The sequence below is a fragment of the Equus caballus genome, chromosome 10 (assembly GCF_041296265.1).
Source record: "Equus caballus isolate H_3958 breed thoroughbred chromosome 10, TB-T2T, whole genome shotgun sequence".
NCBI classification, from domain to species: domain Eukaryota; kingdom Metazoa; phylum Chordata; class Mammalia; order Perissodactyla; family Equidae; genus Equus; species Equus caballus.
In genome coordinates, this window is record NC_091693.1 from 5,779,331 (window position 1) to 5,792,803 (window position 13,473).

General features: G+C 39.7%; 1 protein-coding gene across 17 annotated transcripts in view; it reads left to right on the forward strand.

Annotated features, from left to right (window-relative positions):
* The window catches only part of LOC100057907 (zinc finger protein 181), a 9,670-nt gene extending 875 nt beyond the window's left edge, over positions 1-8,795 (forward strand). For 2 of the 17 annotated variants that reach the window (XM_070222874.1, XM_070222873.1), the window contains exons 2-6: positions 467-536; positions 4,802-4,922; positions 5,184-5,279; positions 6,550-6,623; positions 6,843-8,795. In XM_070222874.1, the coding sequence (XP_070078975.1) occupies positions 528-536; positions 4,802-4,922; positions 5,184-5,279; positions 6,550-6,623; positions 6,843-8,036 (1,494 nt within the window). In that variant the 5' untranslated portion in view covers positions 467-527 and the 3' untranslated portion in view covers positions 8,037-8,795. Of the gene's footprint in view, positions 1-68; positions 537-4,801; positions 4,923-5,180; positions 5,280-6,549 lie in introns of those variants that run through there. The other 15 variants (XM_070222868.1, XM_070222866.1, XM_023649523.2 and 12 more) reach the window with 13 other exon arrangements.
* The last annotated feature ends 4,678 nt before the right edge of the window (positions 8,796-13,473 follow it).

Below are 13,473 nucleotides of genomic sequence, written 5' to 3' on the forward strand. Positions count from 1 at the left end.
GCCGCTCGGGCCTGCGCGGAACGGGGGAGCCGGGAGGACGCGGGCGAGCGGGCGTGCACAGCCCGCGCTGGGGCAAACGCCGTCTGCGGTGGTTTCTGTCACCCATCGTGAAGCTGACGCTTCCCAGTTGTGTAACCGTGAACAGTTGCTGAGTTTGTTTCCTCGTCGTTTAAAAAAGAAATCCGTAGTACCGTGAATGCCCGCCGTGCATGGTGGTGGAGATGGAGCGGACTCTTGACACCGTTACTGTTGTTTTCCGAGTGTGTCTCCTCTGTGCAATAGTTGATGTGCGCGCAGGCGGCACCCGGTGGCTACGCCGTGCCGGGGAACGCTGTGCGAGTCAGGGCCAGCGTGGAGCCCTGGGAGCCGCCTCCAGCGTGCTTTTCCCTCTAGGCGCGTGGCAGAGCTGCAGGAGAAGCCTGCGTTTTCCTGACGGCTTTTTCCTGTTCTTGATCCGCCTTCCCAGGACGCTGCCCTTCTACAGAAGCCTGCAAGGAGGCCTGTTGACTATTGGGAACTGCGAAGTCATGTTCCAGGTAAGTCGGCGTGTCCCCATCTTCCTGAAGCACCTAGCAGGCCTCCGGAGTGCTTGCTTTGCTTCTCCTACCAGTTTCCCCCTTAAGAAGTCCTTAAAAGACTGGATCTCTGATTCCTTTCGTTATGGGAAAGGCTGGAGCCCGCAGAACTCCAAAATGCTGTCTTATCTCAGTGCTCCTCTTTCCTAACAGTTTTCTGTTAGAAGCCTCAGTAGTCTTGAGCAAAACTTGTTTTTTTATTAATTCAAAATTCGAGTTGAGAATTTTAGGTTATTTGCTTTATGGTTATCAAAGCTGTATAATGTGGTCTGAATTAATGGTACCTCAGTCCTTTCAGTTGTTCAAGTCAGGAGATGTTTGGAGTCATCCTCGATTCCTCCCATTCTCTTATAACTCACATGCGGACACTGCAGTTGATCTAAAATATATACAGGATGTCTACAGAATCGGCCACGGGTTACCCGTCACCGCCACCTCCACTGTCGCCCTGGTCCAAGCCACCTAGATCATTGAGGTAGCCCCCTAGCGGGATTCTCTGCTTGTGCCCTTCACCCTCTTCAGTCTCTTCTCAGTACAGCTGTCACGGTGATCCTCATGTTGTCTAAAATCCTGTCATTCCTCAGCTTGAAAGTCTTGGTGCGCTACCTCAGAGTAGAAGTCAGCGTTCTATATGACTTGAAAACATTTGTACACTTAGGCTCTCTGTTACTTCTCTGATCTCATCTTCCTTCTCTGTCTCCTTGTTACCTGTGGGCTCCAGCCACAGAGGCAGCTGCCTCCAGGCCTTGGAAGTTGCTGTACCATCTGCTTGGAATAGTCCTTCCCGAGACATGCCCAAGTGTGCGTTCTTACTGCCTTTTATTTTTGCTCAATGGTTGCTTTCTCAGAAAAGCTTCCCTGAACACCTATTTAAAGTTGCAGTTACCTTCTCTTGAGTATCACTTCCTCTCCTCCATCACTGCTTTGTTGTTTTCCACGGCACTTATCACTCATTATATGATACACTGTATAGTTAGTAATACATATGCTCATTGTTTGTCTCCTCCCACCGAGAGGGATATTTTTTCTTTTCTGTTGACTGTATTATCTTTAGTACCCAGAGTGGTACCTGGCACAAAATGGATGCTTAGTATATAGTTGTTGAATGAATGAGTGATGCAGAAATAGTGGGGCAGAATCATGGGTGGAAGGTGAAGCCTGCACAAGAGAAGGGATGAGTGGCAGATGTGCGTGTTGGGCAGAGTCTGGTTTCTTGAAAATATTAGAATTGAAAAAACTATTTTTTTTCAAGTAAAAGCTAAAGTGAACTAATTGCCAAACCGTTCATTGACTCATTTTCCAAACACTTGTGAAGTACCTGTTAGGAAGAAACTTACATAGGTTTGAGTATATACTGACATGTGGGACTTCATGATCTAGCACAAGACTGTCTAAGAGAACTTTCTACAGTGGTGGAAATTTCTATATGTGTGCTGTCCAGTGTGGTAGCCACTAGCCCCGTATGGCTGTTGAGTACTTGAACTGTGGCTAGAGTGACTGAGGAACTGAATTTTTAATTTTATTTAATTTGTAATTTTAATTAATTTAGATTTATATAGCCAAATGTGGCTAGTGGCTACTGATTGAGCGGTACAAGACTGGCAGAAAAGTAAGAAAGCATAAGAAGTTAACCTAAGTGCTAGGACAAATACCCTAAGTTCTTCTGGGGACAAAGATAAATGAACATCCCAGGCTGCCCAGGCAATTGAGGGGGAAGGAAGAGCTGAAGCGCCCCTGGGGAAGCAGGGCTGGAAGTGGTTTTCTGGCCCACAGTACTGGGGAGGCAGAGGTGAAAGTGAAGTTATACTGAACTGGGAGAACGCCTCGAGTTTAGGTAGAGAGGCCTAAGAGAGCCCTTCAAGGAACTGCAAACATTTTCTAAAGTGGTGGTTCTCAAATGGGGCGATTTTTGTCCCCCTTAGCCCCACCCATAGGGGACAGTTGATAATGCCTAGAGACATTTTTGGTTGTCACAACCCTACAGCAGGAGGGGAGTTGCCAGTAGCATCTAATGGGTAGAAGCTAGGGATGCTACTCAATATCCTACAATGCACAGGACAGCTCCCCACAACAAGGAATTATCTAGCCTAAAGTGACAGTAGTGCCAAGGTTGAGAAACCCTGATCTAAACAAAGAGCAAAGAGTATCTATTAATGAGATTATGTAGGTTTTCTTCTTTAGACTATTAATTCAATGACATTCATTAATATGTTTTCAAAGTTTAAAATATGAAATATCTTTGCATTGGTGGAATAAAACATTGTGTTTTATGCATTTAATAGGGTGTTGTGTTTTTTTTTTGCAGTCGTGTGTCGCTTAAAAACAAAGAAATGCATCCTTAGGTGATTTTGTCGTTGTGCAAACGTCATAGAGTATACTTACACAAACCCAGATGGTATAGCCTACTGCACACCTGGGCTAGATGGTTCTAATCTTACGGGACCACTGTTGTATTTGTGGTCTGTTGTTGACTGAAACGTCATTATGCAGCATATGATTGTATTTGGTTTATCAGGTGCGATTTGTGAAAGCCAATCGTTTTAAGACCATCGTGGACAGTAGGAAAAGATGGAGAATTTTTCAGCTCATATGACAAGGGTAGCATATTCCTAATACCTGGGTGAGAGTAAATACAAATGTAAAAAAGAATTTTCCCTGGTTCCAAAAGGGAAGGAGACCGTCTCTCTCTTTCCATTTCCTTGAGAAAAACCTGTAATTGTAAATCCTTTCTATGTCCCTTTGAGATACTTGTAAACCTTTTTCAAAGCTAAATAAGCCTCTGCCAATTTTACGAGGCAGTAAAGTCTTTCTTAAGGGCCTTGGAGCCAGTTCTTTGAAATGGAAACATGAAGGGAGATGCACCTGTCTCCCTTTCTTTGCGAGAGTTTAGCCTAGGCTGCTGGCTTCAAGTTCTATCCACCTACTTGTCATAAAGATAGACAAGTTTTGTTTTCCTTTGGGGTAAAGGCAGATGGCCACTCCAGTTACCAGGTGAATTTAGGGTGAACTATGTACAGCAAAAAATGCTGTCAAATCCTCTTACTCGAGGACAAGTTATTATTTATTTTGAAAACATACATGTAAAGGATTATACCTGCCTGGTTTTATAAAAGGGTGAGATTTCTTTCTGTCCTTGCAGTCTCATTACTGATTGCCTGTGAAGTGTATTACAGTCTGGTTTAATGCTTATTCAATAATAAAACTGTTCTCTTTCTTGTCTGCATTGTGGAGTGGATTCTCTGGTTGGCAGATTTGATTTTTAATTCTTTCCTCAACACCTCACAAAGGTAAATTCTCTCTTTAAAACCAGAGAACAGTGTCACGGGTAGACATACATGCAAAATATCCAAATAAAGTAATAGAATATTGAATCACCCACTCTTGGATGGAAAAATTTACCATAGCCAAACAATGTCTATTTCACCAATGAAAGATAGTAATGATGCCATTTTAATTGCATGCGCATATTATCTACATTTCTGGGACATATTATAATTCAACTAACCAGTAAGCTCTTATTGAACATTTAAGCTTTTCTAAAGTTTTGCTATTTTAAATAATACCATGAATGAGTGCTGTTGAGAAGAAATCTGTTTCCTTAAAATATTTTTCTTGAAATGTATCCTTTGTTTTATTCTTTGCCCTTACTTTAAGATCCTATTCAAGGGCTACCTATGGCATGAAACCATCCTTTAGTCTTTTTGCCCAGGGGTCTCAAATTATTTTGATTATAGATTGATTATCAGTATACGGTTGAGTTATATATCATAAATGTTTTTGTTTTTTGTTTATAAATTAGTTATGTTTATGTCTGTCTTTAATATAAAGATATCTTTTTTCAGAACCTGTTGGATCACTTTTTCTTTTGAACCTTAGTGGATCATCATTTTTTATTACTTACCTAGCATGTAAACTATAAAAACATGACTAAGCTCTTGTCCATGTGCTGTCAAGAGTTGAATGCTGATTTTTAAAAGTTTTATAATTCTATTCCCTTTGACAAAGTTAACTCTCCTAAAGCATAGCTCTTGTATTTGTCTTTTACCCTTATTGTATAACAATGTCAAACACATAATTATCCAATTATTACTCAACTTAGATTCCTGATCCTTGTTACAACTGCTAAATCTTATTCCCTTCTTCCACAGCCAGGGTAATTTTACCCTGTGATTGGTGACAGAAGAGACCTGGGCTATGGTTGAGCCTAAATGTGTTTACTGTTTCAGGTGACATTTAGTGATGTGGCCATAGACTTCTCTCATGAAGAGTGGGGATGGCTAGATTCTGCTCAGAGGGATTTATACAAGGATGTGATGGTGCAGAATTATGAGAACCTGGTCTCTCTAGGTAAGCATATCTCCCCCTCCACCCCACTGAGGGAGATCTTTCTTCTGCCACTTTGAGTTACTAGAGATCCTCCTGAGTAAATTGCTGCGTTTTTATTTCACGTTTCCAAGGAAACGTATAGCTCTTTTATGCGCTGCCTGAAGCTTATCTTTCCATTTCAGTGAACATCCTTCAAACCTTCCTTTTGTCCCTTTTGTGATGGTGGCCTCTCCTCCATGAGGACCACAGCTTAAACAAGTTGTGTATTTTTTCTACAAGCAGGTCTTTCTATACCTAAGCCATATGTGATCACTTTATTGGAGGATGGGAAAGAACCTTGGATGGTGGAGAAAAAACTGTCAGAAGGTGTGTATTCAGGTAAGTTATGGTGAATCAGGCAAAAGAGATCTTTGTTAAAGATGCTTGTAGAAAGTGTGGAGGCGGGGGCCGGCCTGGGGCACAGCGGTTAAGTTCACTCGTTCCGCTTCTCAGTGGCCCGGTGTTCGCCGGTTCAGATTCTGGGTGCGGACATGGCACCTGCTTGGCACGCCATGCTGTGGTAGGCATCCCACATATAAAGTAGAGGAAGATGGGCATGATGTTAGCTCAGGGCCAGGCTTCCTCAGCAAAAAGAGGAGGATTGGCAGTAGTTAGCTCCGGGCTAATCTTCCTCAAAAAAAAAAAAAAAGAAAGTGTGGAGGCATTTTAGGATATTTTAGGGATACTATCTTCAGAGATCCCAAATGTAACAAAATTAAGGGATCCTTAGCTTAGATTTCAAAACCACCACTTCCTGTCTCAAATTATCATCTTTCTGTATTACTTGTGTCATCTCAAAAGTAGAGGATTTTGCCGTCATAATTCAAATTATTTTATTTGAAACAAAATAAAGCATATTATTATTTTTAAGTCTTCTTAAGGAAAAATATATTGATGGTTTTAGGCTAAGAGAAACTGTCAGTGAAATGGAAAGTCGCTTTTCCTCTAAGATTGAGCTTCAAAGATGAAATATAAACATAAGTGTTAGAGAAAGTAAGGAATGTGTAAGAAGGTTTCTAGGAACAATATTTTCTAATGTCCAGTAAGTGATATGATTTCACATAGATCCTGCATAAACTCATAAAGCCTAAATCTTTCTGAACCATGAAGAATATTTAGAATATTTTGTTGTCATTGTAACTGTTTAATGCAGCACTATAAATTCTGCATTTTAAGCATACTAATATGACAGCAAATTGAGATTCATTGAAGGTTGGGGAACCAAGGCTGTGAGGCAAAATGTGGTCTTTCACATAAATATAGGTAGAAAATGTTGGCTTGGGATCCAGAATGCCCTCCACATTTTCTTTCTGATAGTTTCATTTTTTTCCACCTACTGATTGCCTGTGTTTAACCCATGTCCCATCTTACACTCTGTTCCAGCCTCTCTGAGCTGTCTGTATTCTCAGTGCTCCATTCGAACTTTGTTCAGAAGTCACTGAATATATGAGAGTTGTCAGAGCCATGTGTTTTGGAGGGGGGGGGGGACGACTTTATTTTTTATCCAGTTTTATTTTTATCTTTATTTTTATTCTCTTATTTCTACCATAGGAATTCCTTTTCAGGAAGAACAGAAAAAGCAGTGTTTCTCTTTCTTGGTATATTTCAGGTTGGGAATCAAGATGGGGAAACAAGGAATTGTCAACAGAGGAGGATATTTATGATGAAGGTTCACCCAAAACGGTAATAATAGAAAAAATTATAAAACAAAGTCATGAATTTCCAAATTTTAACAAGGACCAGGAATATGTAGAGAAGTTGGAGGGGAAGCTCGAAAATCAGGTAGAACATTTCAGACCAGTGACCCTCACCTTTAGAGAAAGTCCCACTGGGGAAAGTGTTTACAAATACAGTACGTTTGGAAGCATTTTCCACTTAAAGTCTATTCTTTCTGAACCACAGAGAATTTCTGCTGAAGGGAAATCACATAAACATGATACATTTAAGAAGAACTTACCAAAAAAGTCACTTATAAAAAAGGAGAATATGAGTGGTGGGAAGAAACTTTTGAATTCTAATGAAAATGTGGCAGCCTTCAGCCAGAGCAAATCTCTTACCCTTCACCAGGCTTATGACAGAGAGAAAGTCTATACATGTGGTGAATGTGGGAAGGCCTTTGGCAAACAATCAACCCTTAATCGCCATTGGAGAATTCATACAGGAGAGAGACCCTATGAATGTCGTGAATGCGGGAAGACTTTTAGTCATGGCTCATCCCTTACTCGACATCAGATAAGCCACAGTGGAGAGAAACCTTACAAATGTATTGACTGTGGGAAGGCCTTTAGCCATGTCTCGTCACTTACTAATCATCAAAGCACTCACACTGGAGAAAAACCATATGAATGTATGAACTGTGGAAAGTCTTTTAGTCGTGTTTCACATCTCATTGAACATCTGAGAATTCATACTCAAGAAAAACTCTATGAGTGTCGAATATGTGGGAAGGCCTTCATTCATAGGTCATCTCTCATTCACCATCAGAAAATTCATACTGGAGAGAAACCTTATGAATGCAGTGAATGTGGAAAAGCCTTTTGCTGTAGCTCGCACCTTACTCGACATCAGAGAATTCACACTATAGAGAAACAATTTGAATGCAACAAATGTCTGAAAGTCTTTAGCAGCCTCTCATTTCTTATTCAGCATCAGAGTATTCATTCTGAAGAAAAACCCTTTGAATGTCAAAAATGCAGGAAATCCTTCAACCAGCCTGAATCACTGAGTATGCATTTGAGAAATCACACTAGATTGAAACCTTACGAATGTAGTATATGTGGGAAAGCCTTTAGTCATAGGTCATCCCTGCTTCAACATCATAGAATTCATACTGGAGAGAAACCCTATGAATGTATTAAATGTGGGAAGACCTTCAGCTGTAGTTCAAACCTTACTGTACATCAGAGAATTCATACTGGAGAAAAGCCATATAAATGTAGTGAATGTGGGAAAGCTTTTAGCAAAGGCTCAAATCTTACTGCCCATCAGAGAATACATAGTGGAGAGAAGCCCAGTGGTGCAGTAAGTGTGGAAAAGCCTTTAGGCCGTATGAATCACTATACAAGTGAAAAGTCATACAAGAGAGAAACTGTTTGAATGAAGTATTTGTAATATACTTTAGCCATAGATCCTCTCTGATTCAACATCAGAAAACTTATACTGGAGAAGTCTTATGAATGTAATGAATGAAGGTCTTTAGCAATAGTACAAACCTTATTGTACATCACAGTTCACACTGGAGAGAGACCATATGAAGGCAGTCAATGTGCCTTTAGCCAGTATTAATCCCTTAATTGACGTCAGTCAGTCCACAATGGAGAGAAACCCTATATATGTAACAAATATGGGAAAGACATTAGGCGATATGAATCTCGTATAAAACAAACATAGGAGAGAAGCAATATGAATATAAAAATTGTAGCAAGTCCTTCGTTTAAAGTGCATTTCTCATTCTATATCACAGAACTCACACTGGAGAGAAAGCTCCTGTAAGAAATGTAGCAAAGTGTTCACTAAATTCTAATCTTGCTAGACATCAGAAGATTAATGCTAGAACACTCTGAAGGATGTAGGAGATGTAGGAATTAAGTGTAAATCTTTCTTTGCAATGATGCTATTTGTAAACAATTTTGCAGGAGAGCAAACAAGCATAAGTGAATATGCATTTCTTATAGCAGTAGCATGCAATTTTACTCGAGTCCTACATAGAAGTTAGCTAATGGGCATGTGAAGATACTGAGTTGCCCACTGGATCCAGTAAATGTTATAAGGTTGAAAATTAAAACTGCAAAAGAAGTAAAAAGTGATGTGGATAAAATTTTTGGTCTCTAATAAAATCATTTTGTGTATAGTAAACTCTTTCACTGTGACACTGGTAATTCTTGCAGAATTTTCCACTACTTTCCTCTTGAAGAATTAAGATCAGCCTTTCTATAGTCTTCAGTGGGAGACTAGCAAGCCTAGAGAAAAGTGGCCTGATCTCTGCTAGGAGTGTCATTATTTTGGTGAGGATAATTCACAGTCCATTTCTAGGTGGCTTAATTCACACATTTTAATTTTTACAAGTGCTGTGAGAACATAACCAAGAAACATACTATGAGAGATCAGAACAGGCTTAACTGTGGATGTGCTTTTTAATCTAAATTCTAAAAGAAGAGTACTAATTATGTTGCTGTGTGGGCATATGCACTCTGGGGGTCATTCTGTGCAAAGCAGACAAGCAAGTTCTGTCATCTTTGCTGCAGCTAAACTCCATGATCTAATGTCTAGTTTTAAGTTTTGTGGCTTTGAGGAGTACTGCTGGCAGCAGCACTGGTAACAGCAGTAGTCATTTCTCCAACCCTGGATCATAATGGGGATTTACTTTGAAATTAATAGTCCAGAGCCATCCCCATTACTTCTCCAGCCTGCCCACCAATTTTGAAAGCATTAATTGCCTGCAATATGTGTCTTCTTGAAATACTTGAGAGTTTTGTTTTCTGCACTGTACTTTGACAGATGATTATGGTTTGTAAGGAGGATGGCTTCAGATATTCTAAATTTTAGATAATAAATGGAATAGTCTTTTCTGTCTCCATGGTTTCCTATCTTGTGATGATAAAGGTAATACAGATCAATGATTAGGATTGTGTAAATACTATTTAATGTAAAGGGCAGTTATGGACATTAGTCCCTCCTTATCTGCAGGGGATACGTTCCAAGACCCCCAGTGGATACCTGGAACCAAACTCCATATATACTATGTTTTTTCTTATACATACATACCTATGATAAATTAGGCACAGTAAGAGACTAACAACAATAAGAATAAAATAGAACAATTATAACAATATACTGTAATAAAAGTTAGGTGAATGTGATCTGTCTCAAAATGCTGCACTGTATTTCAGACCATGGATGACTGTGGGTAACTGAAACAGCAGGAAGTGAAACTGCGGCTAAGGGGGGCTACTGTAGCTCATGTTTCAGATTATGTTCTCTATGATATTTGATAGTAATAAGTAAAATTATTTTAAAAAGGAATGTCACTGATACGATAATTCTAGTGTGAAATGAGTGATAGTGTTTCCAACTTTAGACAAGTTATTCTCTGAGCCTAGTACTTGTGCTGCCTTAAGTGAAAGCCAAGAGGTGAAGGCATGTTCCATAGCAATTCTCAATAGAGTTAGTGGGTTTGGAATGGGATGGTGAAGTTTTAATATTAAGCAAGGACTTAATCTTTCCTTTGATTTATTTTTAGTCATGAGATTTATTTTGATATTCTATGAAATGTTGAAGGATCTTTGAGAGATTGATAATTAAGGAAGCATGGCATGGTATCAAACAAGGATTAAGAACAGTTGTAATTATGGATAGACTGGCTGCTATGTATATATAGTTGTGGGATAATGGCAGTATCTTTCTGTTTCTCACATTCTCTGTCCTTCAGCTCTCCCAAGCACTGGTACCTCAAAGGTGAAGTAGTCCTTTAATCCCCCAGATTTTATTTGCTTTCAATACACATAGTTTTATGCCATCTTATTTTGTTATGAGAGGATTCATCCAAATACCCATGCTTAGTCATTTAAAAAGCATGAGCATACACATGATAATGTTTTACAGTTGATTTGAAGTACTTCCCAGTGATGCTGAACTAGGGAAAGAAAGCTAGAGGGTAGAAATCCAACTTGCATGTATACTGGCTTTGTATGACCTTGGACAAATTACTTCACTTATGCCTCAGTTTCTCCATCTGTAAAATGGTGGTGATAACATGCCACACAGTTGTTACGAAGATTGAGTTAATTGCGATAAAATGCTTATGATGCCTGGTACCTCAAAAGCGTTCAGTGAGTACTAGCTATCATCATCATCATTATCTTCACATGGCTGGTTCATCATTCTGGTCTCAAATGTCACATCTTCTGCTGGGTCTTCCTAGTCACTTGCCACTCTTATCTACTTACTGTTTCACTTTTTGGGGGGTTCTTATATGATGCTTCCATTTTCTTCCAACAGATTCTTACTTGGTATTTGAACCATTTTGAGGGGGAATATATTTATTACCCAAAACATTGTGAGGTGACGCAAAGAGCACCAGATAGGAGAAGATGAGACACGAATACAGCAGGGCTGCAGGAAGTTGGGAGGGTGCTCTACAGATGTGTTTTGGAGAAAGGGCAGAACGAAGGAGGAGGTCTCCATATGGAGGAGAGGTGAAGCTTTACCCAGTGAGACAAGAAGCCTAAAGGACTTTGGCATCACCTCTCAGTACAAGGTCTTGTGGGCTGAGTGCAACTGCCCTGACTGTTCCTGAATAGAGGTTACAACCATGTCATTGAAAACCTTCAATGATGCCTGGAATCACTAGCCTTGGGCTAGTCAGATGTGATTAGAGCCCATTGTGCAGTCGTTGGTAAAGATCCTGAAAGAACCAAGGCACTGAGTACTTCTTGGGAGGTTAGGTCTGTGCAGAGTACCAAGGGGGAGTCAGACACTGCCTTTAAACAGGATGCAATTGTGTTAGGAAAAAAAAAAAACCTCTGAAGAAGCCATTAATAAAAAACAATGACAAGTCTCTGTGGCTTGAGAGGCACAGAAAGTAAGAGCTCTGGCATTACAGATGAATAGGGGAAAAATTGTAGTAATAACACAAGTAATTGTTGTAATTGTTAACAGCAGTAGCAGCTGAGCCTCATGGCTGTATACCTGGACTGTATACTGTATAGCTGGACTGTATGCTGAGGGCTTTATGTTGCGGCATTCAAGCAGTAGTTCCTAGCTCTGGACCCAGATTCCCGTGTTTGAATCAGCCTATTGACACTGACACTTACCTTCTATATAATTTTGGGGAAGTTACTTCATGTCTCAAGCCTTGATTTCTGCATCAAAACAAAAATAATTCCCACTTTACCAGGTGGTTGTGAGAATTAAAGAGAAAATATTCGTAAGCAACAATGGAGTGCTTGGCACATGTAAGTTGCTTGGTGTGTTTTTCTTTTATTCATCCTCCCACAGACTATAATGTAAGTGCCATAATCATCTTTATGGCATTGTCAGTGACCTGAGACTCAGGCGGCTCTAGCAAGTCTTCCAGAGTCACACATTTCAGGAACATAGCTTCGATTTGAACATCCAGTAAAAGACCATACATACAAATTGCCTTCCTGGCAATATTCTGTCTCAGAATATCAAGGTTTTTCTTGGCAATCACACAGGTCCTCTCATGCCTCCTTGAACAAAAAATATTCTCTTTGGCTGTGCTATTACTTCAGCCTAGAATGTCCCCCATATTCTCTTTATTACCAAACTCACCTGCTGGAGAGGCTGCTGCCCACCTTGCAAAGTTCACTTTAGGTGGCACCCCTAATCTTCAGGGAATAATGGAGGAAATGAGGGATAAAAAAGTAATAAGACATAATAGAAAACAAAGAGCAAAATGGCTGAAGTAAGTGCCTCCTTTCCAGTAATTACTTTACATGTAAATGGATTAAACTCTCCAATCAAAAGATAGAGATTGGCAGAATGGATTAAAAAAAACCGTGATCCAACTATATGATGTCTACAAGTGACTCACTTTATGTCCAAAGACACAAATAGGTTGAAAGTGGAAGAGTGGAGAAAGCTATTTCATGCAAATAGTAACCAAAAGAGAGCTGAGCTGTCTCTGCTAATATCAGACAAAATAGACTTTAAATCCAAAAAGAATTACAAGTGACAAATAAGGTCATTATATATTAATAAAATGTTTAACACAGCAAGAAGATATAACAATAAATATTTACACGTAATAACACCCATCAAAATATATGAAGCAAAAATTGACAGAATTGAAGGAGGAAATAGACAGTTCTACGTTAGTAGTGAGAAACTTCAGTACCCCACCTTTAATAATGGATAGATCAACCACACAGAAGATAAGTAAAGAAATAGAGAACTTGAACAGCTTAATAAACCAAGTATATCTAACGGACAATTAACACTCCACCCCAAAACCGCAGAATACACATTCTTCTCAAGTGCACATGGGACATTCTCTAGGGTAGCTTTTATATTAGACCACAAAACAAGTATCAATAGATTTAAAAAGATGGATATCATACTAGGTAACTTGAACATAACAGGATCAAGTTAGAAATTAAGGAAAACTGGAAAATTCACAAATGTGCAGAAATTAAACTATGCACTCTCAAACAACTGCTGTGGTCTGAATGTGTCCTCCCAAAATTCATATGTTGAAATCCTACTGCCCAATGTGATGGTATTAGGAGGTAGGGCCTTTGGCAGATGCTTAGGTCATGAGGATGGAGCCCTCAGGAATGGGATTAGTACTCTTATAAAGAGTTCCCATAGGTCTCTATATAGCTCCTTCTGCCATGTGAGGATATGCTAAGTCTGCAATCTGGAAGAGAGCTCGGCAACACTGGCGCCCTGATCTCCGAATTCCAGCCACAAGAACTGTGAAAAATAAATTTCTGTTGCTTATAAGCTACTCAGTCTCTGGTATTTTGTTATAGCACCTTGAATGGACTAAGAAAACAACCAATGGGTCAAA